At 43.9% G+C, this 27495-nt stretch overlaps 1 protein-coding gene across 2 annotated transcripts; it reads left to right on the top strand.

Annotated features, from left to right (window-relative positions):
• Positions 1-1185: 1185 nt before the first annotated feature.
• Positions 1186-25150, top strand: Oscp1 (organic solute carrier partner 1). Of its 2 annotated transcripts, XM_074080554.1 has the most exons (11): positions 1186-1399; positions 6580-6609; positions 10219-10373; positions 12283-12450; positions 12928-13008; positions 20429-20532; positions 20985-21113; positions 21743-21812; positions 23294-23433; positions 24532-24595; positions 24801-25150. In XM_074080554.1, exons 1-11 carry the CDS (start codon positions 1288-1290, stop codon positions 24915-24917), a joined length of 1170 nt encoding a protein of 389 aa, XP_073936655.1. In that variant the 5' UTR covers positions 1186-1287; the 3' UTR covers positions 24918-25150. The 2 variants fall into 2 exon arrangements, with proteins under 2 accessions (XP_073936655.1, XP_073936656.1); XM_074080555.1 differs by lacking the exon at positions 6580-6609 and having other exon boundaries at positions 1188-1399.
• Positions 25151-27495: the final 2345 nt, after the last annotated feature.

The raw sequence follows: 27495 nt of genomic DNA on the forward strand, positions 1-27495 counted from the left end.
GGAGAGTGTTGATTAATTGGGGAGGACTTTAGCTTGGCACCTGTCAAAGCGGGACCTTTCTGTGATAAGGTTATGAGGAAAAGGAGGTGGGCACACTGCCCACAAAGGGGGCAACTGTATGGAAGGTGTAGTGCAGCTAGCTCTGAAAAGGTAGGTGGAGGCTGAGCAGAGATCTTCTAATGCGCACCAAAGCGTCTAGACTGTGGTCCGCCAGCGGCAGGAAGCACTAAACGGATGTGTCATATTGAAAGTGGTGTCTTCTAAAATTTGGCTTAGCAGTCAGGAAAAAAAGAGGGCAGCAGGGTGGGGGAGGGAAAGGGCAGTGACATGGAATAAATGTGAGAGTTTGGCAGAAAAGAATTTGGTGAGTGATAATTAATGGGACTCTCAGATAGATTTGGGAGCCAAGACTCAAACTTCCAGCCTGCCTTAGCTGAAGGGGAAAGACGACTGGTAGGTTTTAGAAGTTCTGAAATCTACAGGAATCAAAGTAAAAACCGCACAGCCGATGGCCAGAGATCATGCTGGAGCTCAAGATGAAGGTGAAGAAGGTCACTCCCTAAAAGCAGAGAGGCGGCGGGAGGCCAGTCGGCCTTGCTTCACGGAGTTACAGGACCCAGTGGGGCGTCGCTTCGAGGACTTTGGGGAGGAGATGCAAGCGATTTCACCCCATCTAAAAGAAAGGCTAGTTATCATTTATCTAGTGCGTTCGTGGCGCTTTCCACGACCCGATTCCTCCGAGTCCTGTGAGTGGGCGTTGCCTCCATGTCACAGACAAGACGAGGTCCACGAACTTGCCCAAAGTCACACGGCTAAAAGATGGCGAGCCAGGAGTCCAGCCGAGGTCCGTCTGTCCAAGTCGGCTCTCCGACGCTTTGCTGAGGCTTTCCTCGTTCATAAGCCATGGGGCCAGACGATGAGGGGCGTCCGCACCGGAGCCCGAGCTCGAGTCTGGCTGTGCCCGCATACCGCCCCCAGGCCCGGCCGGTGCGACTCGAGGCTCGCGAGAGTGAACAAGGAGGCTTCAGAGACTCAAAACCACCGCTACCCCGAGGAGGCCGAGGTCCCTCCCGCGTCCCAACCCGGACCAATCCCCTGAGGCGGTCCTTGCCACCTAGTCCAATGAGCGTCCGTCTTCTGGGTACCTCCCACCAAACCGCCCTCTGATTGGCTTTTCTCCGTCGCGGCGTTGCCCTAGCAACCAGGCTACTGGATGCGGTGGGGCCTCCAAGCCACCCGCTACAGAAGCTCCGGGGCGCTTCACCTGCACTGCAGGTTTCCCGCACCATGTCGGTGCGGACGTTACCGCTGCTCTTCTTGAACTTGGGCGGGGAGATGCTTTACGTCCTGGACCAGCGGCTGCGGGCCCAGAACATCCCGGGAGACAAGGCCCGCAAAGGTGAGAGGCGCCTTGCCGGCACAGCCTGACGTGCACCCCTCGGTCCCGCCCCTCGCTGCCGCCCTAGTATCTACAGCCAGACCCGTTTCCCGCAGCCAACGTCCCTCGCCTCCACCCTAACACTCAGCAGCCACACCACATCTCTGCGCGTTTCATTCTAATAACCAAAGGCCTTTCTCACAAGCCTCAGCTCCCTTGTAGTTGGAGCCCCCTCAGGATTCAGATTCTCCAAAAGATCTTTTTCCAGCAGAAGCACTTGACACCCCACATCTGCAAATGGGAGAGGTGATTTCCCGGTCTGTCTTGAAAACCGGCCCCTTCCAAAAGTGGAATCCCAGCCCCTTCCAAAAGTGGAATCCCACTTGCCGCCCACCACATACTTGGCCAGTGCTCGCACCTGCTTTTCAGCCGTGGAGTAGGTGCCGATTCTCCATTCCCGAATGTAGTATCCTTCCACATAAGCTGGAGACCAGTCTTGCTCAGTTCTAGCAATGTAGCGTTCCGAAATAATATAAATAAGAAAACATGTCTTTCCCTTTGCATGTGTTAGAGGGGAAAATATAAGAGGGCTTCTAAAATACAAAATCTGGTTCCCGTGTACACCATATATAATTCCCAGAGAAAGGACCCTCAAGTCACTCTGCCACTCTTTTCCTTTGCTCATGTTTCTTCCTTCTCAGCAAACAACTGCTTTCACTAAATTTCCTGGGATTAAGTATAAGGGAAATATACTTCAGGGTAGAGGAAAAGTTGATATGAAGACAATTGACACAGCCACCGACCAATTAAGACATTCATTCTCTCCAACAATCTCTGTATGTTCAATTGATATTAATCATATATATTCATATGTTAACTATTGTCTCTGTGGAATTGCGTCCAAATTCATGCATAAAGAGATAAAATAGGGTTGGGGCAGTGACTCAAGAGATACAGTGCCTGCCTAGAACACCAGAGGCCCTGAGTTCAAGCCCTAGTACTGCCAAAAAAGAGATGAGAGAGCTCCCTATAGCACATCCCCTCCATTCATTCTGCCCACTGCTGCCCGTGGGCTTTCTAAAATGCAGACCTATCCATACTCCCCTTTTAAAACCTTTGTCAGCCCCCCCACACACTGCCATTCAGGTGGAGGCTAAGTCCTTGTGCAGGACATCTTGGGAACCTTCCTGATAAGATCTTCCACCACTGCCTGCTTCCACTTTGTACCCTAATAATACAAAACAGTTTGTAGATCTGTAAACCATGTCCTGCGTGTCTCCATGTTTCTAATCCATCCCTCCATTCTTCCCCTTCCCTCCTACTTGTTCAGCTGAAGAATCATCTTCCCTCAAGAGGCCTCCCAATGGGCAAGCATTCATAGCACCCTGTGCTACAGCAGCACTCTATGCATGTGTCTCTCTACCTCATCACTTGGCTGTGTTATATTGAGATGTTCCGTGTGTGTCCTCCCCCATTTGACTGTTTTATTCATCTTTGTACTCCAGCACCTAGCATAATGCTTAGACCAGAATAAATCAGTGCTCAGGAAATGTTTGTTGAATTGATCATCCAAATTGGCAATTTTATGTGGCATTGTTATTTCTTCCTCAAGAGAATTGTGTTTTCTTTGGTGCCTATGTGATCTGATTTCATTCTGGCTAATGGCACCGGTGGGATGACAAGCCAGGGTTCTTTGCTGTAGTCTACATCTTGGAAGACAGTGTAAATTACTAATTAAGAGTATATTCTCTGGAGTCATACAGATCTGGGATCCAGTCCCATCTTTGCCACTTAACTAGTTGCATGACCTTAGGGTGTAACCTCTAAATATCTGTTTCTCCATAAAATGGTAATAATAGTGCATACCTGAGAGCAAAGTTTTAAATTTGAATGAGCTTGTGCATTTAACATGTTTAGCACAATGAATAATGGGCGCCATCTTTCTAGAGGAGGTCTCTGCAGACCCTGTGAATGAATGTGAGGGGATGGACTTTGTCTTTAAGAACTATAGACTTTAGTTTTATACAATTAATATACAGCAGTAAAAAAATTTTTGAAAAAAACTTAAAAGAGTTATAGTTCTTCTGGTTTTGCCATATTCAGTTTTAGGGAGTTTCGGCGATCTTTAGTAATTCATTTTCACACACTCATTCATTCCACAGTTTTGAACTAATGTCATACCATGTAAGATGCCTGAGTGAGTTCCACCCTCTGTGCATTGACTAGAGGTAGGGATATTGATCAGTCCAGTCCAATACCTGATCCTAAAACTGAGGACATATCTTCCTAATGACAAAAATAAATAAAACAATTTTAAAATGAAGCATTTACCATGTATCAAAGACTTGTCTTAAACACTTTAACAACTATCCTGTCACATAGGTAATGTTATTGTCCCCATTTTTCAGATGGGGAGACTAAAGCTGATTCACCCAGTGTTACAGAGCTGGTAAGAAAGAATTTTAAAACCCAGCGCCTCAAACTACAGAGCCCATACCTCTGACCAATGCCCTTAACTGCTGCACTGTACTCCCCTTCCTGGGGGGGACTGTACCAGAATCTTTGTGGGGTTCTGTAAGTCAAGAGGAGAGGGAGGGCTTTAAAAAACATATATCTAACAGACCCACTGATTTTGTAACAGAAATGACAGAAAGTAGTTGGCTGATGGGGATTTGTAGAAAATAGAGAAAGCAGGGTAGAAAGCATAGGATTCCGAATCTCTGAGAAATCCTTGTCTGTTCCACTGTTTAGAGTTGTTGTGGCTGTGGGAGCCAGCAGAAGCCAGAGCCACTGTGACAGATGCCTGCACTCAGGCCTATAAAACACCAGACATGGTAAACTAGTCCTAGTGGAAGCTTTGAATAGAAATCATATTTCTTCTAGATGTTTTTACTATCTTACATGACTAATTGATCTCCTGGAGGTATCCCTGTTCCCACAAGGCCCATGCAGATGTCGCAGTTTCCCCCTCAATGCTGCTGTAGTTTAGCATTCAACAGAAAGGAAGTGCGCTCTTTATGGGGCAACTTGTGAGTGTTGCATATTGGATGTCATCCCACATTTTAAGCAATATTGAGAATAAAAGCTACCTTTGCCTCACTCCTGTCCTCGTAAGAGCACTCACAAATAGACCCTATTACATTTTGCTTATTTTCCTCATTTTATAGGGAGAGGAAACTGGGGCATGGGCTTTTTCCAAAACATGGAGATCACAGTGTTGTACTGAGCAACAAATGGTGGTGCTGTTCTGTTTTTATTTTTCTAGTTCCAATTTCACAGCCAGTCCTGGATAGCCTTAGGCCTTCCTCCCACTCAAAATATAACTAAAGTGGAATGTCACAAACAAGCCATCTGGAGAAATAATAGAAAACGGCATGGCTACCTTGCCTGGCTCCTCAGGAGGCGATCATAGCACTCCAGTGCCCTCTGGTGGCACCAAGTTTCATTACCAGCTGGAGTGACCCCAACATGCACTTGCCAGTTCTGTTTTATCCCTGCAGTCACTGTCCCTGAGCGATGAGCCCCTTACTAAACTACTGTTCCCAAACACACCTGCGAGAGGATCAAAACTCTCCTTTTTCAAATTACTCCCAAGCCTATCACGCTAGACCACCTAGGAAATAAATTCCATAGAAAGATGAATAATGTGGACATCATGCCTAAACCACCAGTAACTGCTTTAAGAAGGCCAAACCTGGTGCTGCCTCCCAGTATGTTCTCTTCAAAATCCTGCGACTCTCAGCGGGGGATGGGGAGGTAGGGAGAGATAGGGAATGGGGAGGGTGTGACCCTGGGGTGTGCCAGCCAACTGTTCTCCTAGGTGCTGTTCCTATTGGACACTGAAGCCAGGCCAATGTGTAGTGAAGGCATGTATATGCTTTAACTGTAACTTCAGAAATCACCCTTGAGACAATATAAGGACAAGTGTTTCCCACAGAGACCATTAATTACAAACTGGCTTTTCAGAATAGAGTCTTCAATGAAACATTATTTTGTACAGTTAATATATGCTGATTTAAAAACTGATCTTATCTCATAGGAGCTGTTCATATTGTGTACTGAAGCCGTGCCAGTGTGTACTAAAGGCAACCAAATGGCAGTGAGGCTCTGTTTTTATTTTTCTAGTTCCAGTTTCACAGCCAGCCCTGGATAGCCTTGGGCCTACCTCCCACTTAAAATATAACTCAAGTGGAATTGCCACAAACAAGCCATCTGGAGAAAGAATAGAAAACAGGGATGAATGTGGATGTGCGTAGAGTTCTTTGTTTGGGGGTGGTTTTTCTAGATTGAAATCTCCCAAAAATTTAAGGAAAGAAAAAAGCCTTTGTTCATCCTTTCTTCTACTACAGAAAATGGAATTAGAAAAGAAGGCATCCAAGTATTGCGTGTCTGTTATCCACTTATTCCCACAATAACCCCATGAGTAGGCACTATTGTGACTCCCGATTACCAGATGAGGAAACAGGTTAAACAAGTTGCCTGAATTTTCTATAGCTAGTAAGTGGTAGGCCAAATCTCAACCCATAAAGGGTCTTGATCCTCATAGATCTCTCTAGCCAAGTGCATTTTTCCTACTTTGGTCTCCTTTTGGCATCTCCCTGACTGTCACAGTACTCAGGAACTTTCTTTGCTGTGTCCCATCATTAGTTCCTTCTTTTACATGGAGTCATATATCTATATATAAAAAGGAAAGCTATAATAAATACTGACATGTTTTCCTTTTAATTCTCATTGCAAGCTTTCTCAGTTGAACATGTCCAGCTATTTTCTGGCAGGGAAATCTTAAATTAATAAAAAATTTAAACTGTACACCAAAAATCCCTCTTTTTTTTTTTTTTAATCTGTTCTAGGGGTTATTCCTCCTGGGAGGAGCTGCTATTTGAGTGTGTTCTTGTGATGTTGAGGAGCATGACTTCTAGAACCTTCTGAGATGAGCCCCAAGGTAGCTAGCTCTCCTGAGCTGCCTCTCATCCTAGGCTATTCTCATGAGACCTAGCCTTTCTTGGACTTTTTTGGAACTTGTTATTTATCCAGTTTTTAAAACAAACTTTAAAAGTTTCAAATGGAAAGCAAAGAATTCACATTAGACAGTAAATGAATTTTCATAAGCCAGATAATTACAATTGGTATTTGTACAGCCTCCCTGAAAATAATGTTCTTGCTTCATGAACTGGTGTTTTCTTTTTATATGCTTCATGTAGATGAATGGACAGAGGTGGACAGAAAACGAGGTATGCTATCTTGGGGCTGCATGTACTCAGTCTGCATCCACAGGTTCACCCATCCTTTATCGGGGGGCTTAAAATGGGACCACTGAAAATATTTCTAAGTGAGAAAGTAGGCATGGGTTTCTCTTTAGCTAAGATGTTCGGTGTATATTTGAATTTGAATTTTTTACTTTAAAGGAATGAACACATTATATAAGATAACTACTAAGCAAACTTTAGCAAAAGGGCCACACTGCACCTAAAGGACTTTTCTCCTCTTCTTAGTGCCAGGCTTTTCGGGGACAGCTGGGGCAGTAGCTCCATTCCTGGGTAGGTTGTCCCATTTGGTAGTCCTACAACAACTTGTTTATAGTAGTAACCAAAGAATCCCACTTCAACATGAGTGACCCTTCCCAAGATATTGAGCAACAGAGAATGATGGAAGCATGTGGCTGCATGTCTGCCAGGATTGTGGGCAGAAGGCATGATATCATGCATGCAAAATGACCTTATCTTGCTAAGTCTTTAGTTTCTCACCTACAACTGAAAAGGTGGTCAGTGGTTCAGAATAAAACCTTAGCCTTTCTCAGCCTTTACATGTCATATATACCTTCCATCATTTGGCACTCAGGTGTGCCTTATGCCTATCTCAGCCATCCTTGATATTTTAGATGCTCTTATCACTCTTGTCTCTTATACAGAAAGGTAACATACATAATACCTAAGAGCACAGGCATCAGAATGAAACAGACACTCTTAATTACAGCTCTGCCAGCAGCTGTATGACTTTGGATTTTAAACTCTTAAGACTCAATTTTCCTCCTCAGTAGAACAAAGTAATAACATAGACTCGGTGTTTAAATGAGATAATGCATGTAAAGTTCTAAACCTAGTACCTGGAACATGATAACTGTCCAGTAGGACTTCTTAGCTTCTCCCTTTCAACCTTGGCTCCATATTGCATGTTCCCATGAATGAGTGACTTTAGAGCAGAGGTAATTGGTAAAAATTCAATTGATTTCATCAAGATAATTATTTAATCAGACTAGGCTCAAAGAGAAGCCCAACCAAAGTGCTTTATACTCTTTTATTTTATTTCACAACCATATTTTGACACTTCTCTTGAACAATTTTTGGCCCATCCCTTGATACATGGCAGAATTTCACATGTGAATTGTGGATCTTGAGGGTTTCTCATCTATACATTTAATCAGTAAGTTAATGTAAGTGTTCAAAAGAAACAAGCAGAAACTGACTTCATCATCTGAGACCAAGACTAGAAGCCTGATGTGTTGAGAGCCCTTCCAATGCACTTGTGAAAAATCCCTTCCCTCCCCAGCCTTTGACACTTCCTAAAGAAATCTGGCTCCCAACACATTCCTGCCTCATGAGTGCCAAACCCTAACACCAAGGCAGATGAAGGGCCTGACTAAAACTACTGCTCAGGTTAGAATATGGGCTACCTCTCTAGAGCAAGGTATCATCTCCTTCCTCTGTGTCCCCATGGTTTTTACCTCAGTGAAGGGGTTCATAGCCAGCCTGCCTTACCCAACTGCTAGGTGAAACAAATGGTGAGAAGACAATATGTTGGCGGGAGCCTCCACACTGTCTGACGAATGAAATATGAGGTATGACCACCCTACCCCACCCCACCCCACCCAGGCGCCAGGGCCCAGCCATGGAACTTCCATTTGCTCTTTGAGAGTGTGTGTCTGCCCTGCTCTCCCCCAGGGGCAGATCCTGCTGTCCCCTATTTTCAGCTGGTGACGCTCCTGTAGGTCTGGGGATTGTTGCTGGAGTAGCTTACAATCAATTTAGGATTTTCTTCCTTTTAATTCCGATTTATGTGGGGTTAAGCTGTTTTCCTTGATCCTGACAAGGGCTCAAAGACTAAGAAATTACTCAACCCTTTGTAAGCTTTAACCCACTCACAGCAGAATGCCATAACTTGAATTCTTCCTCTTTTGCCTACAGAAATCTGTAGAAAACTTCCCATTGTCTCTTCTGAGAACATATGTGTGGCTTTTCACTTGTACCTGTTTCTCTGCAAACTCCACATTTTATATATAGGCTGTGGTAAGAAAAATATTAGAAAACCCAGTTTATTACAGGTCTTTGCTTGTTTTGGTCAAAGAAAAAAGGTCAAGCCTGAAGCAAACCAGGAAGGGTTCCTACATCTCCAAGCTGTCTACATGGGGGAAGTGTTAGTGTAAGTTAGGAGCAACCTGTGCCATCAGGTGTGAGGGATGCCCATGTTGTAATAAATCTACTTCTTCCTTTCTGAGTAATAATGGAGTCTAGAGTAAAATCCAAAGGTCAAGGGTGAGTTCAACACTTCTATAAGGAGTCAGTCAGTTCTTTAGGTCAGTGTGGGGGGGAAAATGTGTCCCCTTTCCCCTCTCTCTTAAGCTATTTTATTTAAGATTTAAAGTACATCCAGCCCTCAGCTTCCCTTTCCCCCATAAAATGCTTTACAAGGCTGTTCCTAGCCCCTCAGGGTATTTCTGTCGATCACTTACAGGTGGAGATTGCCTGAAATAATAACCTCCCTGCTCTACTTTGCCTTCACTCTCTAAAGACACATGGACACAGTCGATCACCTGACATCCTTTGTGTTGAGCAAAAGAAGGAGGAGTTTATACCTTTCAGAAGTAATCACTCATGTTAAATAACTGATTTTACATAATTATTTTAAGTAACTGAGTTTTCTTTCAAATTTTAATTACTATAAATGACATTCATATACTCTCATCTTTACACCCGAGTAACTGGCTTAATTAAGAATAATCTATGGGCAACATACCTGTTCCACCTGTTCCTATTTCTCATCTCAGAGGATCTTCCTGACCCTTTACTAGTGATATTTAGTTGTGCAGTGAAAAATATCTAAATTAATGAAGACCTGAAATTAAATGCACATTAGTTTGCAAACTCCTTTTATTATCACCAGATAGAAATTTTCATTGGAACAACAGTATGAGGGCTGGTGGAGTGGCTCAAGGAGTAGAACAACAGTATAAGTACTACAATGTAAAATCAGTATTATAGATCAAATGTAGAAACTAAGGCATACTAAAATAGTGCTATCTGAAGTACAGATCTTGTAGATAGATTTTAAATGTTTTAATCTCTACCCAGTGGGTAGCCATGATTATGTTCATAAAATGTTTCTCAAAAAAGTCAACTACCATTATTTGTCCCATTGTTAGGAAATTTGATTTTAAGTAAAAATGTTTACATTTGCTTTTTTAAATGTGTGTGCTGTTTCTCATTTTAAGGAAAAGCCCAAATTTAAAATGTTTATGGGAATCTTTAAAAAAAAAAAAAAAAGATAGATTTCCCTTATCATCAAGGAAGATAATGTTTGTGAAATTGGTCTATAACCTCTAAAGCAAAATCCTTTTGGACATTGTCATCATGGATGTTTGCCCTGAAATTGTGTCACAAAGCTTTCCCAAGTCCTGCTTCCTATAGGGACATCTGTGTGGTTTCTCCCCAAGGAGCCAATTCACCAAGCACGGTGTCCCCACTCTGTCTGTGCCCAGCTCCCCCCTTCATACCCAGCAAGCATTTCTGAATAAGGCTTCCTCCAGCACCTTCTTTCCGTAACTGGACTCTCTTTTGTCTCTACAGTTCTGAATGACATCATTTCCACCATGTTCAATAGAAAGTTTATGGAGGAATTGTTTAAACCCCAAGAACTGTACTCCAAGAAGGCCCTGAGGACTGTTTACGACCGCCTGGCTCATGCCTCCATTATGAGGCTGAACCAGGCCAGCATGGATAAGGTGAGCAGACAGCAGCTTGGTCATCTACCTGCATTTCCCTACCTTTTTGGATGATCCTAGATTGGGGTCAAATGAGATAATGTATGTAATGGTGCCTTGTAGGAAGCAAGTCCTTGTAAATATTAGCAGTAGTTGTTCAGTTTTAGAGTTGGGAGGGACCTCAGACATCATCCACACCAACCTCTCTATTGCTTATGTCATTCCACCTGCCCAAAGAGAGTACTGCTGTTCATGCCTACCTGTGAGCCCTGGAACATATGGCACCCCAATACAAGCGCTCAGCCCCCAAAATTTTAATCCTAGGGGGAAAGGAGAGAGAAGGAAGGGAAAGGAAGGGCAGTTGGGAGGGTGGATATGATCAGAGCATGATGTATGCATATATGGAAATGTCACAGTGAAACCCATTAATATGTACACTTAATATACATTAATAATTACAATTTTTTAAGTAAAAAAAACTTGAATTCTACCACAATCATAGCAAATCTCAGCTCTGCAAATTCTAAAATGTTCAGTCTTGAGTTATAATGTGAACATATCTGTTTCTTTGGGAAACAAATTACTGGTATACTTTGATTTTTAAAAGAACAATTCCACACAAATAAGTGGCAGAAGATAGATAAATCTGTACAGAAGAATTCTGACTAATTTACGTAGATATTCTACCCTCAGGAAGGGAGAGTATAACTCCCCCTTGTTGAGGACAGGCACTTTGTGACCTTCTTCCAAAGTATATGGTATGGAAAAGAGGGAGAAAACAGTTTCGCAGTGCAGAAACCTGACAGACTACCTCAACCAAGTGGTCAAACATCACAGAGACATTAATGAGGCATGTTGATAGTATGTACCCTGGATGTGATGTCTTCCTGCCCAAAACCCATATCCATAGTCTAAGCATGAGAAAAACGTCAAATAGCATTGTTATGCTATCAAATACCTGAGCAGTACTCAGAACTAGCAAGATCACCAAAATCAAGGAAAGTTAGAGAACAGTCACTGTCAGGAGGTGCCCAGGAAGACATGAGGACTGGATGAGTTCCTGGAACACAAATAGGATACTGGGGGGAAACTAATGAAATCCTAATAAAATATAGACTTTAGTCAGTTCAGAAAATAATGATTTCTTTTCAAGTGGTTCCATTATGTGATTTTTTTTTAGGTCATGAGGAGTGACAATAGGTAGCAAGCGTGTGACATCAACACTTGCTTATGACTGGTACCCAGAAGCCTCAGGGAGACAGACTACCTTTAACTATGCCCTCTTAACCTCCTGCCATTTCCCTTTGGAAAGTTACTTTTCTCCCTGGCTTCACTTTCTCATTTACGTGGGAGAAACCCCCTGGTTGGGCATCATGGCCATCCTCAGACCTCTCATGAAGCCCAAGATTGTCAAAAAGAGGACCAAGAATTTCAAGTGGCACCAGTCAGCCCAATATGTCACAATCAAGCACAATTGGTGGAAACCCAGAGGTACTGACAGCAGGGTATGAAGAAGATTGAAGGCCCAGATCATTTTGTTCTTGTTTTGATTTTGTGATGCTGGAGACTGAAGCCTGAGCACCACACATGCTAGGCAAGCACTCTACCACTGAGCTATACCCCCAACCCAAAGGCCCAGATCATTGGTTATGGGAGCAACAGGAAAACAAAGCACTTGCTGCTCAGTATTATTTCATATTTGTCCCATTGGAAATCCTGGTTTTCTCAGGATTTACTCATTTACTCCTGTTATCCTGGCTTAATTACTAAAATCACCCCCTCATGCTTTCAGAAGTGCCTCACCACACTCATCTGAGCTGTGTGGTGAGCCCAGAGCTGGTTTTCAACAAATGCTTGACTAAATCGTTGCTGGCAGTTCTGACATCTGCTTTTATGACCCTGTTTATTTTGTTTGTGTGTGGGTTGACAGCTGTATGACCTGATGACCATGGCTTTCAAATATCAAGTATTGCTGTGTCCCCGTCCCAAGGATGTGCTGCTGGTCACTTTCAATCATTTAGATGCCATCAAGGGATTCATTCAGGACTCCCCAACCATCTTGCATCAAGTGGATGAGACTTTCCGGCAGCTGACAGAAGTAAGAGTGTCACCAGTTTATTGCTTCTCAGCCCCCCCCTGCTGTAAGAGCAGGTGGGTTCTATGACTGGGCGAACAGGGTAAGCAGTGGCAAATCCTGCCACTCTTCCAGAACATTCTAAAACCATACAAATATCCATTTTGCTAATGCAATGGTCATTGTCATCTTATGCCCTCTATTGTTGCCTTCCTAACTGGGAAAGCAGTGATATAGAGTATTACCTTTTTCTTCTGACTTCTCTACAAGGGCGTTGGCAGTGGATGTCTGCTAAATCTTGGGGAACTGCCTCTTTGTGGAAAGTGGGAGAGGTGAATTGCACCCCAAGTGCTGAGGCATAACAGGGTCTGTCCTGTTGGGAAGGGGGGCACTGTCACTCCTGCTACCCCTCTCCTTGCTTACCCAGCTTCTACCCTGCCTGCCCACACTGCTGTCTTCCTGGTGAAAATGAAGTGTTTTGTTCTGCCTTGCCTTTGGCAGATATATGGGGCTCTCTCTGCTGGGGAGTTCCAGCTGATCAGGCAGACGCTCCTCATCTTCTTCCAAGACCTGCATATCCGAGTAAGTGAGTGGGCAGCCACAAATGCCCTCTTGTCCCCTCTTCCCCCCTACAGCTGCTGCCCTGAGGACACACGAGTTACCAGGACAAATAAGGGTCAAGATTTTGCCTAGTTAATGATGCCTGTCAGGGTTTGAATACATGATGGTAAGCATTTTCATAATAAAATGTCAGCAGTTTTTAAATAGATCACAGGAGACAATAATGCCCACCCATCCTTTTCAGTTACACATTGAGCTTCATTCCTTGCTTCTGCAGTGGAAATGTGCTCTCAAGGCTCCAGCCTGATCTCCATTCCAAACCTCTTCTCGAGCCTATCATCCTTGACTTCCCCAGCATCAGATACTGTCAGGAGACTGCCCTTCCGATCCATGAGACTCTCACCTTCCCTGGACTTTCATGCTCCATCCTATCCTGGCCTTCCATTCCCCCCCTCATTGCAATGCCTCTCACTCCTTCCTCTCCTACCTGTTCCCAGGCCTTCCTCCTCCTGCCCGACCCACCTTCTGCTCTTCAAGGATCTCTTTCCTCCTGCTTTGGCCACTAACTCCTTTGCCTATGACACCCAAGTCTAACCTCTACTCTATCTTGCCCTCCCCTGCCCCCAGACTCACAGCCCTACCTGTTTGCTGAAACGCTCCATGAAGATGCCCACAGGGGCCTAGATCTCTGTGTCTGAACTGATCTCCACAATTCAAGTGCTGCCCCACTTTTTGGTTTCTTTGGAAGCACTGCCTGTCACCCACTCACTCGGCCTAGAATCAGTGCCATCTTTGATTCCCTAATCTTTGTCAATTGCTTCTAAGGTTCAGAATCTGCCCTTTCCATAGCCATGCCCTCCTCTTCATTCCTTCCTGCTACCTCCAGCCTAGCTTGGTATACTTATTCCCCGCCCCCCCACCTTGGAAATGGGGCTTAAATTTAGGGCCTGCACATGCTAGGCAAAACCCTTTACCACTGAGCCACACACACCCCCAGCCTAGGTTCACATACTTCTCTCCTACCTTTGCCTTCTGAATGTTCCTCCCTCCTCTGCCATGCCTATTCCGAACAGTTCTATACCCTAACTTTCAAAAGCACATCTCTGAGCTGGGCACTCATGGCTCACACCTGTAATCCTAGCTATTTGGAAGGCTGAGATCAGAAGGATAACAGTTCGAGGCCTGCCGAGCAAATAGTTTATTAGACCCCTTCTCCAAAATAACCAGAACAAAATGGATTGGAGGTATGACTCAATGATAGAGTACCTGCTTCATAAGCATAAAGCCTTGGGTTCAAACCCTAGTCTCACAAAAAAAAAAAAAAAAAAAATCACTGAGCTTCTGAATTTGGGATTCAGAGCCTGCCTCTCTTAGATGGGACTTTGTTCCTTCCGATAATTTAGCAAACTGAGGTGGGAAAGATGGTAGGATATGGCAAAACAAGCCCAGGCTCTAGAGTTAGACACTCTTGTAATTGAATTCCCAACTCTAGCACTAACTCCATGACTTTGAACAAATTATTTCTCTTGAGCCTTAGCTTCTTCATCTGAAAAGTGGAAATTACAATGTCTAATTAAGAGTTTGTTGGGAGTATTAACTGAAGCAGCATATATACACTTACATACATATATATGTATTTTCTTACATGGGTATGGCATAAAGGCATTCTGGAAAGACATGCAAGCAACTGGTCACAGTGGTTGCCTCCTAACAGTGGGAACTGTGTGAAGACAAGGATAGCAGGCTACTTTCCATCATATATACCCTTCTGAACCTTTTGAATTCCGTACCTGTGCGTGTGTAGCATATTCACGAGAAAAGAAGGGGGGAAGACGAAGAAAGGGAGAGAAGGCGAGACAGGAGGAGGAGGGAGCAGAGGAAGAGGGAGATAAGCAATTTATTTAGTACTTGGTTTTATTTCTGTTCCACAGACCAAGGAAGACAAATAGATTTCAACTCTAATGTCAATTTTATTTTTAACTCTCATGAATAATTTTCTGTGTTTGCTATGGATGGAGCAATAACAACATCAATATAAATTAAGATTGCTAATAGTCATGGATTAATATTTAAAATATGAAAGTACAAATAAGATTAAGTTTTGTAACAAATTTAAAATCAATTTTAAAATACTGAAAATTCCACACAGTGGTGTTATCAAGACTATGCATATTTGGGCATATTTTATGGATTGTAGTAATACAAAGAGCCATATTGATTTCTCATTCTGACAAGATAAAATGCATTATAATGAAAAGACCTGCCTAATAATAATTCTATAGTAAAATCATTAAAATGTATTAAACCACAAAATACATTAAGCCCTAATTGCTAAGTGGGCAGGCAATGAAAAAGCAGAATGTTTATCAAGAGAAATAGGAATCACATGTCTAGACAATATTCTGCCACTGATCTGTAACATCTGGGCTGGTTTTCCATGTCTGCTCTTTAATGGTATTTCTGCTCAGCTGCAGTTTGTGATTGCCTATACAGATTTTCTGTTTTCAAGATGGTCTTGATAGTTTTTAGATTTGTTAGCAGAACCAACTAAATCAAGAAAGCACAACTCTGCTCCAATAATTCTTTGTTGTTTAACCAAAGCAGATATAAAGCTGCTTGCCCAACAATCAAGCTTTCAATGATATCAAACAATGTGCAATGTCCTTCATTTGGCCAAGGCCCTGACCTGTGCACCAGGGCCTGGACAGAGACTGCACTAAGACCAATTACATTTGGAATCCTCGACAGCTACCTAAGAACCATCTGGATTCCTGGCCCCCTCCAGCACTCTGGGATCCTAGGAGCCTCCTAGAGGCTGGGCTCCTCAGGCCACTCCCCCTCTCCCATTCCCTGTTTGTTCCCACTCATGCACTTTCCTCCTATTCTTTCCACTGTCTCCATTGTTAGAAAATATCTTTCCATCTTAGCCTCTTCACAGAATGTTCCCTACATCTGCACTCCATTAGCCATTCTACCAGAAATATTTCAACCCCAGAAAACTTAGTCTAGCAAATATTTACTGATCACCTACTGTTTCAAGTATTTAGATACAAAAATGAACAAGAGTAAATTGCTGCGTTCAGGAGGTTCTATCCTAGTAGGACAAGGCAGGGAGGACAAGTATGTCCACATCCTTGTACTGATAACTTTTAGGAAAATCATAATATCTGGTGAAATTCTAAAGGGCTAGTGGGATAGGTTAGACCAGCACTGCCCAACAGAACTCTGGGTGATGAAGAAAATGTTCTCTACCTGTGCTTTCCAGTATGATAAGCACTCGCCACATGTGGCAATTGAGCACTTGGAATATGCAGCTGAGAAACTGAATTTTAAACTTTATTTAATTTAAATGTAAAGAGCTACTGCTTTGGACAGCACATCTGTAAATAACAGAGTCAAGGACAGCCTTTCTGAGACTGTGACTAACAAAGATCTCAGGAAAGAGCATCCAAGCTGAAGGGATAGCAGGGTCGACCCCTTAGATGGGAAAAAAGCACAATGCATGTGTTCCTTGGGCAAAGAAGAGCCCACAAGAATGGAGCATCTCTCCTGAGCAGGAGTGACACTCAGAATAATGTGACATCTGTGCAGCACAGGCACTGACTAATCAGAACAGAAGCCAGTCAAAAGTAAACTGGGCCCTAACAGTGATAGCTTTCTGCCCAAGGAAGGGGCTTATTCTAAGAGTAAACAAAAGATTGTGAGCATTTTAAGGTGAGAGGTAACAGGACACGATTTACATTCTGGAAGGTGAACTACGTAGGACAAGGGTAGAGGAAGGATGTCAGTTAGGAAACTGTTACAGAAATCTAGGTAAAAAGCCAGAGTGCTTGGATCAGGCACTGGCAATGGAGTTAGTGAGAAGTAGTCATACTTGGGCCATCCCTTCAGGGCAAGACCCAAAAGACTGGGGAATAAAAGAAAGAAGAATTAAAAGCAACTACTATGCTTTTGGCTCTAGCAACTGGGCAATACCATTTACTGAGATAGGGAAGGGCTGAGGAGAAGTATATTTGGGTAGAAAAATTAACAGTTATATTTAAATTTGATTTGCCTACTGGACATCCATAGAAGTGTCAAATAGGCAGTTAAATATGCAAATCTGGAGTTTGGAGGTAGAGCACAGAGATGGAATTTGAAGTCTGCTGGCCTTTGGAGGAGTGGGTCATCCTCCCTCCCTCAGCCACAGGAAGGATGTGAGAAGCAGAGTCAGCATTCTGCCAACATCCCCCTTACTTTCAGGTCATCCTTCTCCCATCCTCGAAAACTGAGCTCTCCTCCTGTAAGGTCACGCTATCAACCACATGTCCAAAGACCCATATTCATCATTTGCTGCTGAAACTAACTGCAGAGTCACTCACCCATGTGTACTGAGCATCTAAGTCCCTGCCCACTCTCTCCTCAGCCACCAGTGTCCTGCCATCATCCTAGGGAAGGTTACTGCTTATGGAGATGTGCTATCCAGCACTGCAGCCCCAATGCAGCAACCTGCATTTCTTCTTTCTCTAGGAACTCATTTGGGGTAGGGGGAAGCACTGATGTTTAATTGAGATAGAAGAGTGTAAAGAGAGGACATGAAGGAGAGTGTGGTCAGTTCTACCTAAGAGATCTGGGGACTCTTCATAGAAGAGCTGATATTTAAAAAAAAAGATTTTTATCAGACCCATGAGAAAATAAGGACAAAGGACGCTGGCTCAGTAATCCACTGAGGCATGTGACTGCCTAGTATGGGGAACAGAGGGGCGAACAACTGAGTATGAGGAACACAGGATTTGGGAACATGGCTACAGAGAGGAACAAGGGCAGCTGTGCATAATCTGGCAGGCAGCAGAGATCCAGTGAAAGATTTTAAGTAGGACATGGTCAGATATGAGTTCAAAAGAATGGAGAGTGAACTAAAAGCAGGTGAGAAGAAAGGCGAGAGACCAGTTCTGGCAGAGGTGATGAAAGTGTGCAGCAGGGATCAGTGCTTGGGATAAAGAGAAAGGGTCAGATTCAAGGAGTGGATGTGAGATTGACAGGGTATAGTAACTGAATAGATAGCAGAAGACAAAGGAAGGGGGCTCAGATTGCTAATTTAGTGAGCCAGTAGTAGCATTCACCAAGACTGGGGATCCCGGAGCACAAGCAGATCGGGAAGACAAAGATGAGCCTTTTCCTCAATAGGGTGAATTCAAGGTGCATTCTGTGGACCCTAAAGGTGCACATGTCTAAGGGGACAATGGGAGAGATGGGACAGGTACCCAGGGGAGAAGGCTAAATGGAGCTCAAGATGTGTGAGCCATCAGCAATAGGTGAGCACTGGAGGTGGGAGTAGGTGAGACTGCCTGGGGGAAAAAACGGAGAAGTAGAGGAAAGCCCAGGAGAGTCACTCATACAGCTGAAGCCCGTGGAGAGGTGAGGCAATGGATGGTCCTATGCAGCCGAGGGCAATCTCAGGTCACACGCAGGAGCACATGACCTAAATCTGTATATTTCAAATCCCCCATACCCCTAACTCCTAACAAAGGGTCCATATATACTTCTACCTTTCCCTTCAAATTTGCTTTCTCCATTTTGCTAAACTTATATCCCTTATCACAAAATCTCAAGGCTAAAAATTCCTTAAAGGTCATCAGCCAAACATCCTGACAAAACCAGTTCACACCCTCTCAAAACATGACTTGTGTCTGCTCATCTCTATTTCTGAAGTATCTCCACACCAACCTTCTTCCTCAAAGTCAACCTCCAAACCCATTCACCCCTCCATCTCCCAGCCTGTAGTCCTCCTCAGTGAGTTCATATGCTATGCTACACATGCTGCTTTATAGTGGCATTTTTCCATGTTATGCTTATGGCCTGTGTCCAAGTAGACGGTGTTTTTTGTTATGTGGTGCTGGGGATCAAACTGTGGCCTCACCCATGCTAAGCAAGTGCACTACCACTGAGCTTGGAGGGCACCACCCCTCCAAGCAGACTGTAATAAAGCTACCATTTATTGAGCATTTGCTATGTGCACACTCTGATTTTTTGTCTTGATCCTAAGGATCAAACCAGGGCTTCCTGCATGCTAGGCAAGTTTTCTACCACTTAGCTATACCAACTGTCCCTGCTTTTTACACATTATCTGATTTAATTTTCACACTAACCCATTGGGTAGACATTATTATTACCCACAGATTTCCAAAGGGAAAATTGATACACAAAAAGGTTGTATAACTAACCCAAAAACACCCAGCCAAGCCTGGGGAAGTAACTCAGTGGTAGAGTTCATATTAGCATATACAAGGTCCTGGGTTCAAACACACACACACACACACACACACACACAGAAACCCAGAACAAAGGGGCCCAGTCTAATATCAGTATGCCAGATTGCCAGCTTACAAATTCTTATCACTTTGCATTTCCACTGTCTTGCATACAACAAATGCTTATCCTTGATGATATTACTAACATAAATTTGTAGAAGGACCTTCAAGTTTATCTCTACTTTTACATGAGGAAGCTAAGATCCAGCAAAATGAATTAAGTACTACAATTTTAATTGGGATTTAAACTGTGAGTGGCCAAACCACAAAACCAAACACACAAACAAGGGAGTAGAAATAGGCACATGCAAAAGCACAATATTTGTTTTTAGTCACATAAGAGACTAATGCCTATTGGATCCACCTGCTCCATACACTTCTTACCAAGCCAGGATGGGCTTAAGAGCTCAATATCCAACATTGAAAAACACAGGAGTTTGAATCCTCAGCTCTGCCCTTTATGAATTGGATGTCTTAACCTCTCTCTGAGCCACCAATTCCTTATCTATAAAATGGCAATAATGAGGTTCTTGCAATGCAAGGCTTGTGGATAGCGGCATAGAAAGTTAGCAGGGCACCAAGGAATGGGTGTGATTTGAAATCGACCTTGATCTTGAATCCCAGCCCTGCCTCTTACCATTACCCCTTGAGCAAGTCACTTTACTCTGATCTCAACTTCTTCATCTTAAAAATGGGGATATATAGCCAGGCACCACTGGCTCATGTCTGTAATCCTAGCTACTTGGAAGGCTGAGATTGGGAGGATCGTCGCTTGAGACTAGCCCTGGAAAATAGTTGGAAAGACCCTCCCTCATCTCCACAATAACCAGAACAAAATGGACTGGAGATGTGGCTCAAGCAGTAAAGCACCTGTTTTGCAAGCTTGACATCCTGAGTTCAAACCACAGTACCACAAAAAAAAAAAAAAAAAATGGGGATATACAACTCACATGGAAGGTTTACTGTGAAGGCTGGAAGTAGCCCTGTTTGTAAAAACACTATAACTGCATGTTAGTTATGATGCATCCTTCTCTCTTAGTGTTATAAAGTCACTAGGCAACATTCCCAAACCACTACACACTTCATCCTCAGAACGTTAATATCCATGAAAACATACCCAGAAAAATGACACTAAATGTATTTTCTTCCAGGTGTCCACATTTCTAAAGGACAAGGTTCAGAATTCTAATGGACGCTTTGTGTTGCCAGTGTCCGGGCCTGTTCCTTGGGGAACTGAAGTTCCTGGACTCATCAGGTGAATTTTCCACACTAATTACCCAGCTGCACTAGAGGTGCCATGAAAACAGAATATGGACTACTGCATAGATCTGAGCACTGCCAAGCCCCTCAGGCTCTGCTCACCCATCCTTTCTTCAGTAAAGCTCAGCTATCAAGGAGGTCACCATCTAATCCCAGCTTTGTCACTTAGTAGACGAATTTGAGGCAAGCCACCCAGTTGCCCAGGATTCATTTCCTCATCTGTTAAATGGTTGCTGTGGGGATAAAGAAGATAAATAAGTGCTTTAAAGTGTTTACACAGCACTTGGCACATAACATGTGCTCAGTGAATATTATTGTTACTATATTATTATTATCACAATTAGCATCTTTACCTTGAAGGAGTATATGAATTCCTTTTTGTCCTATAGTGTACAAAGGATAAGGAAGCCTCCAGAACATTCCATCATGTCATACTTTGTATTTTAGAATGTTCAACAACAAAGGTGAAGAAGTAAAGAAGATAGAATTCAAGCATGGTGGAAACTATGTCCCTGCAGCCAAAGAAGGTTCTTTTGAGCTTTATGGAGACCGCGTCTTGAAACTGGGAACTAATATGTAAGCAAATTCTTCCTTTCTGAATGAACTCAAGTCCAAGGAAGGTCACTTCATTTAAAAACCCATCCTGAGGGCTGACCGAGTGACTTGTGGTACAGCACCTGCCTAGCAAGCGTGAGGCCAAGTTCAAACCCCAATTCTGCCAAAAAAAAAAAAAAAAGCCCTGACTTCTGCTCTGAAAGTCCCTGCTGACCCCTGGAGCCATTTCCCCCAGATACAGTGCACACAGGGCACCTGACACTTCCAAAGGGCACCCACCTAAGAACTCCAAACATAAGCAACGCAAGAGGCAGAAAAAATATCTCATTTTACGTAGCTGTGGAGAAGTAGCCAAAGCCTCTGTTGCAATGGAAATCTAGAGACACAGGGCCTTCTTGTAATGCTGTGTGTCTTTTCAATGATACATGTTCCTCTTTTCAAGGGGAGGCATTTCCTCACAGCTTCCCTGGGACTTTCTTTAGGAAGAAGTGAAATTTAAGTGGCTGACACTCAGTTGTATTTTGAACTCATAGCGTCTTTCTGGATGCCATTTAATGTCTCAAAGTAAAAGCTATGTGCTATATATTTGCTAACTCGAAGGAAGTCAGTAAAAAGGGCTAGATAATGTGACCATTTTCTGTTGACACCAGGTACAGCGTGAACCGACCTGTGGAAACCCATATGTCTGGAGCATCCAAGAACTTAGACTCAAAGACACAAGTGAGCTTCTGCTGCCTTCCCTTCCCCTCCCTGCTTCTTTCTAGGTACAGAAATCTGCATGGGGAGGAGGATGGGAAGTCTGTATATCTCAAAGCTAGCCAACATTTCCCTCATTGTTTGCAGGCTTCTCCATTCAGCCTTACGAGTACACAGGTTTTTAATTGTAGCTTTTCATGGGGCCTTCCAGTGATCTGACTAATTAGGTAATTTTAGGCTTGGTTCACCACTATAATTAAGCAGGAACCACACATCAGGACATTGGAAATAGCATTGTACCATGTTGCTAGGTCCACAGCTGCTGAGTCTAGCATTTGTATGTATGCTGACCATTAAAGCATGCCTTTTTAATGCTTCCCTAAATAGTGATGTGAATAGCTAATCTCAAAATGCAGTTTTCATTTCTCTGAACTCCATCTTTCCAAATTTCCACTAACTAGCTACAAGATAGCTGTAGGAGAAATCATTGGATATTTAGTTATTAAGCAAACACTTATCTAACTACTTCCATAGACTGGGCACCCCGGGGCACAAAGCTGGCATAGATTGTTACCACCCGGAAGGGGTTTATATTTCCCTGGGAAATACAGCAATACAAGCAAACAAAGGTAGTGAAGTAGAAAACAAGCTCACAAGGTATCCTGTACTGGAAGAACATGTTCTGTCATGGAGTAGGGGCAGGGGACGGATCGAGAAGCCTTTTCAGAGGAGGCAACATGGAAGTGGGGCTCTAGGGTAAAATACTAAGTAGCAGAGGAAGAAAAATGGGCACATATCCATGGTGACAGGATGAGCAGAGGCAGAGAGCAAAAGAGCATTGCTGGAGTGCTGGGGGAGCAGGGAAACAGCTCGTCTCCCCTAGCTAGCCAAGGCTGGTGGCATGGGGACTGATTAGGCAGGGTCTTAAACAACTGCAATCTTTATACAGGACACAGGGAGAAATGAGAGAAGAACTCTTATTTTAGATAACTGGTGGAAATGGATTAGAGAGAGCTGGAAGCCAATTCTTACAGCAAAGACTAAAGTGTAGGACAGTGAAAGGAGGGAGCGGCCCGGAGGGTGCACTCCTGGGTGCTACCACGAGAGGGCAGTGTGGGAGCTCCTTCGCAAGGGCACTCCTGGACCTGGAGACTTGTCTGGGGCTGCTTTTAATGCTGACAGAACTGGATTGAAGGGGAAGAAGCCCTGTGTTCTTCTCTCCTAGGAGGAAAGTAATCTGAGGAGAAGTGTGGGTCCTTGGGGCCTTCTGTTCATCTTGAAAGTATGAAAATCTCTGCTTTGCTTTGTTGCTAGATTCCCTCTGCTGCTGATATGGGTTATTTTTCTTTTGGTTAAGCCTGTTTTCTACACTTTAATTGGACCCAGAAATAATTTAAGCAGTTATTGTTTTTCTTTGTTTTATAATACCTCCCTGGATCTCAGGGGCCTTAGCAGAAAATGTGATCACCTTCATGTGCCTACAAATGATGCAACTGTTTCTACAGGAAAACATTTCTCCAAACCCTCTTGCTAAAGAAGAGCTGAATTTCTTGGCCAGGCTAATAGGAGGGATGGAGATTAAGAAACCCAGCGGCCCTGAGCCAGGATTCCGGTTGAATCTCTTTACCACTGATGAAGAAGAGGAGTATGTTTTAAGCCTGTTCTTTAAAGACATATATAAGAATCCTAAGTGTGATAAGAACCAAAACACAACAGTTACAAACCAATGACACATAAATACAGATCACAGTGACCACAAATGAGGGCTGGTGGAATGGCTCAAGTGGTAGAGTGCCTGCTTAGCAAGCAAGAAGCCCTGAGTTCAAACCTCATACCACCAAACAAATAAAACAATGATCACAAATGAAATACCAACAAATTCAATAACCTAAAGGAATCCTTTAGAATTAAATGAATGGAACTTCCTGAAGTTCTAAAGTTTTGCTTAGCAGAACACAGCTTAACGAGAAGTATTAGAAGCCAAAATGATCATGCTAAGTCTCTTTGTTAAGAAACCAGAGGGGAACTGGAGTATAGCTCAGTGATAGAGTATTTGCCTATCATGTGCAAAGCACTGGGTTCCAGTGAAAAAGAGAAGGAAAAACCAGAGAGAAGTTGGAACTTGATGTCTTTTAGACAGCTTCATCCAACACCAATAACAGTAGTAATTCACCAAGATTTACACAGTGCTTTTAGTTTACAAAGCACTTTGGAACACTTAATGTCATGTGATCCCCTTACAACGAGATATTTGAGGTGTAGGCTGCCTTCACTGAAGGCATTTCCATTCACTGAAGTAACTTCTTTCACTAACTTCTGTGTAGCAGGCACTGTGTTAAGTGCTGAGGACACAAAGATGGAGTGTAGGACCTATAGCCTGTCCTCAGGATGAATGAAGAGTACATTAAGTCGTTTCAGTGCCATGTCATGAAGGCTCTAATTGAGCATACAGTAGCTGACCACCCAGTAGATTGAAAGGCTTGGCATTTGATTTAGGGTTTGCCACACAGAGGGAGGAGAAAACATTCTTGGCAGAGTTTAGGGTCGGCAGAGGCACAGAGACATAAAAGGACTTGACTTCCTGGAATGTAGTGAGCATCAGTAGATATGGGGTGGAAAGGTAAAGGGAAATGGCAGATGAGGCAGAGAAGATAGATAGGTTGCCAAATTATCAAGAGGTAGTTTTCCATGCTAGCCAGAAGAAAACCCTAACCTTGAACTAATTTCTTACCATCTCATCCAGACATGCAGCAGTATCCAGGCCTGAAGAGTTATCCTATGAAGTCATCAACATACAGGCTACGGAGGTACGTACAGGGTCTAATCCTAGTCCCCACCTTGTTTTATAACCTTGACCTGCAAGGTTTTTTCTCTCCAATCAAACTATAAATACAGTCCTTGGACTGGAAATGTATACCAGTTGTGGGATGAAAAATGAAATACCTACTGCCCAAAGAGGCAGCCCTACTGAAAAGTCCTCTTCCTCCCTCTCCCCACTTGCTCCTCTAACAGGACCAGCAACGGAAGGAAGAGCTGGCTCGGATCATGGGAGAATTTGAGATCCCAGAGCAGCCGAGGCAGAGCGCCAGCAAGGGGGATGACTTGCTTGCCATGATGGATGAGTTATAGCTGCATGGACCAGGCACAGCCCCTCACTTCCCTGAGAGATGCTGCTTGATGATGACCCCTGGGGAAGGAAGGCCCAGAGTCCAAAGTGCTGCTGCTGGTTTCCCACCGAGTGAGGCCGCTACATCCCTGTTTGTGTTGTAACAAACTGTGCAAGACTTCCTCAGAGAGCACCCTCTCTGAAGGGATATTCATATGTATGTGTATTTTCAGCAAAATATATTCTGACTATTAAAGCAGACTTTTCTCATTTATTCCTAATTCTATGGCAACCATGCAAAATATCCTCAACCAGAAAGACTGAGCCTCAGAGTCAGTGAGGAGACACTTCCAGGATCATTTCCAGGTTTCCCACTTCAGCTTTCCTACAGGGACCTACATCCCATAAATGCCTGTAAGCCATACAAAAACATCAAGGTTAGCCAAGCATCATGGTGCACATCTGTAATCCCAGCCCTCAGGAGGCTGAAGCAGGAGGACTGCCAATTCAAGGCCAGTCTCCAGACAGTATCTCAAAAAAATTATTTTTATTTATACATACATACATATATATATGTATATATGTATATATATATATACATACATATACATACACACACAAATATATATCAGGGTTTTCTGGGATGTGTTGTACCTTATAGGTGAATTTGAAAACAGGGAAAGGCTGTCAGGGCCCAGTTAGGACAATGCTCCTCCCCTGGCACACTAGGAACTGTGACCTCTAAGAGGCAGAGCCAGTCATGTCAATGAGGTCCCAGCAGGGGACAGGGTCTGTACCTCTCTGCACACTACTTTATCCATCTGTGCGTGTGGGTTTATCCCACGTGGAGATGTGTACCAAGGGAGGATACTGGCTTTTCAGCATCACATGTTCTCCCTGCCCTACAGTCTGCCTCTGTCACTTAGTGCACTTGTCCTCTAAAGATATTGGTGTCGTGACATCTGTCTCCTCTGCCTCACCATCAATCACCAGGCAGAGTCTTACATTGGGGCACATGGGAGGCACATGTGGCATGCCACTTTCCCTTCTGTGTACAGCAGAGCCACTTCCCTAGGGACCCATTTGAAACATCTCAGGCTACAGCTGCCCTTGATGTTTCAGGAAGGAACAGCAGCCCTGAACCACATGCTCCCTCCCAGGACTGAGTAACCAGCAGGGTCAGGGCCAGCCACCATCCACAGGTCAGTCTTTTCAATCCTATGGAAGGAGTATCCACAATGGTGGAGGGTAGTAGAGAAATTCAGCTGAGCAGGACATTGCCTGAGATGGGGCCACTGCAGGGACCACTACAGCTCTGCACCCTGAAAGGTGAAGGCAGAGCAGCTGGCCCAGAGCAAAGACTTTGGATACAGAAAAGTAAATCACCAGATAAATGTCACTGGCTTCCCACCCAGTAAAGTCTTACCTCTGAAGACACTCCCCTCCTGAGCTCTGTGGGGAGGAGAAGCCTGATGGTGTACCAAGTGCCTTCTGTTTAATCTTTTTGAAGCAATCTGGCCACCAGCTGGGGGCCCAACTGGGGCACAGGTAAAGAGGAAGTTCCTGTCCTGTTCTGAGTCTATCCCCCTCCATGTTATCACAAAGGCAAACTTGACTGTCAGCTCTGAGCACATCCTAGGACCTTGGAGGTGAGCCACCAGCTGCCCAGAAGCAGCAGCCTCCTCCCTCCACCTCTCCCAAAGCAATGCTGATCATTTCAAACATCTCTGTCCTCTTGGTAAACAAACAAGATACAGATCTCTGGTGAGGCAGCTCTGTGATGAGGCAATCTTTGAGTTTCATGTCTCTATACTTGCACAAATATTGAGGAAAAACAAGGTTACTTGCATGGTGGCTCAAAGCATTCAGGAAAAAGCATGGGAAACAGGAGGGGACAATAAAAAAGAAGATATGGGGCTGGAGATGTGAATCAATGGTAAAGCACCTGCCTGTGTGTTCAGGCCCCAGGTTCAATCCCTAGCACCACCAAAAAAAAAAAAAGGGATAACTCTGTGTAAAATGTGGACTAAATAGAACATATCAGTGTTCATTTGAACTCAGGCCAGAGGTACAAAGGTCTCATATACAATGCCCAGTTCACTTCAGGGGAAGGCTCTTCGGTCAGGACACTGTGCTCTGATCCCATCCTACTCCAAATTCACCATGGTGCCCTGAGCCAGTTACCTTCACCCAGTCCCCTCAGTCAAAGAGAAAAATCGAGTTTAGTGGTTCTAATCCAGTTGGCCCAGGTGAGTTTCTGAGTCTACAGATCCTAGGCCTGGCCCAGCTGAGTTTTACTCACACTGCTCCCACCTGCTTGGGGTGCATTTTCTCTCTTCCAGCTCCTCTGTAACCGTAACCTTTTCCCAACTAAGAGGCACACTGCTCCCTTCATGCTCTAGAGGGTTAGAGGTCCTAGAGGTCATGTGAGGTGAAGCTGTAGAGAAGCCAAGCGCTCAAATGGCTCCCAGAAAAAAGCAGTAATAAAAATCAAGAATGAAGAAGGAAGGAAAAAAGAGGAGAAATATATTTATCCCTCACTTCCACATAAGTAATGACTTTTAAAAGTAAATCTCATGGGGGAGGGGGAACGGGGGTGGG

The sequence above is a fragment of the Castor canadensis genome, chromosome 7 (genome assembly GCF_047511655.1).
Source record: "Castor canadensis chromosome 7, mCasCan1.hap1v2, whole genome shotgun sequence".
In the NCBI taxonomy this organism is placed as follows: Eukaryota; Metazoa; Chordata; class Mammalia; order Rodentia; family Castoridae; genus Castor; species Castor canadensis.

What these genes read in the sequence shown, in the direction of transcription:
- Oscp1 (XM_074080554.1), top strand. Translation starts at nt 1,288, where the DNA reads ATGTCGGTGCGGACGTTACCGCTGCTCTTCTTGAACTTGGGCGGGGAG. An exon ending in AGAGGTGGACAGAAAACGAG is followed by an intron (nt 6,610 to 10,218) that starts GTATGCTATCTT and finishes TTGTCTCTACAG; the next exon opens with TTCTGAATGACATCATTTCC. An exon ending in CTTTCCGGCAGCTGACAGAA is followed by an intron (nt 12,451 to 12,927) that starts GTAAGAGTGTCA and finishes TGCCTTTGGCAG; the next exon opens with ATATATGGGGCTCTCTCTGC.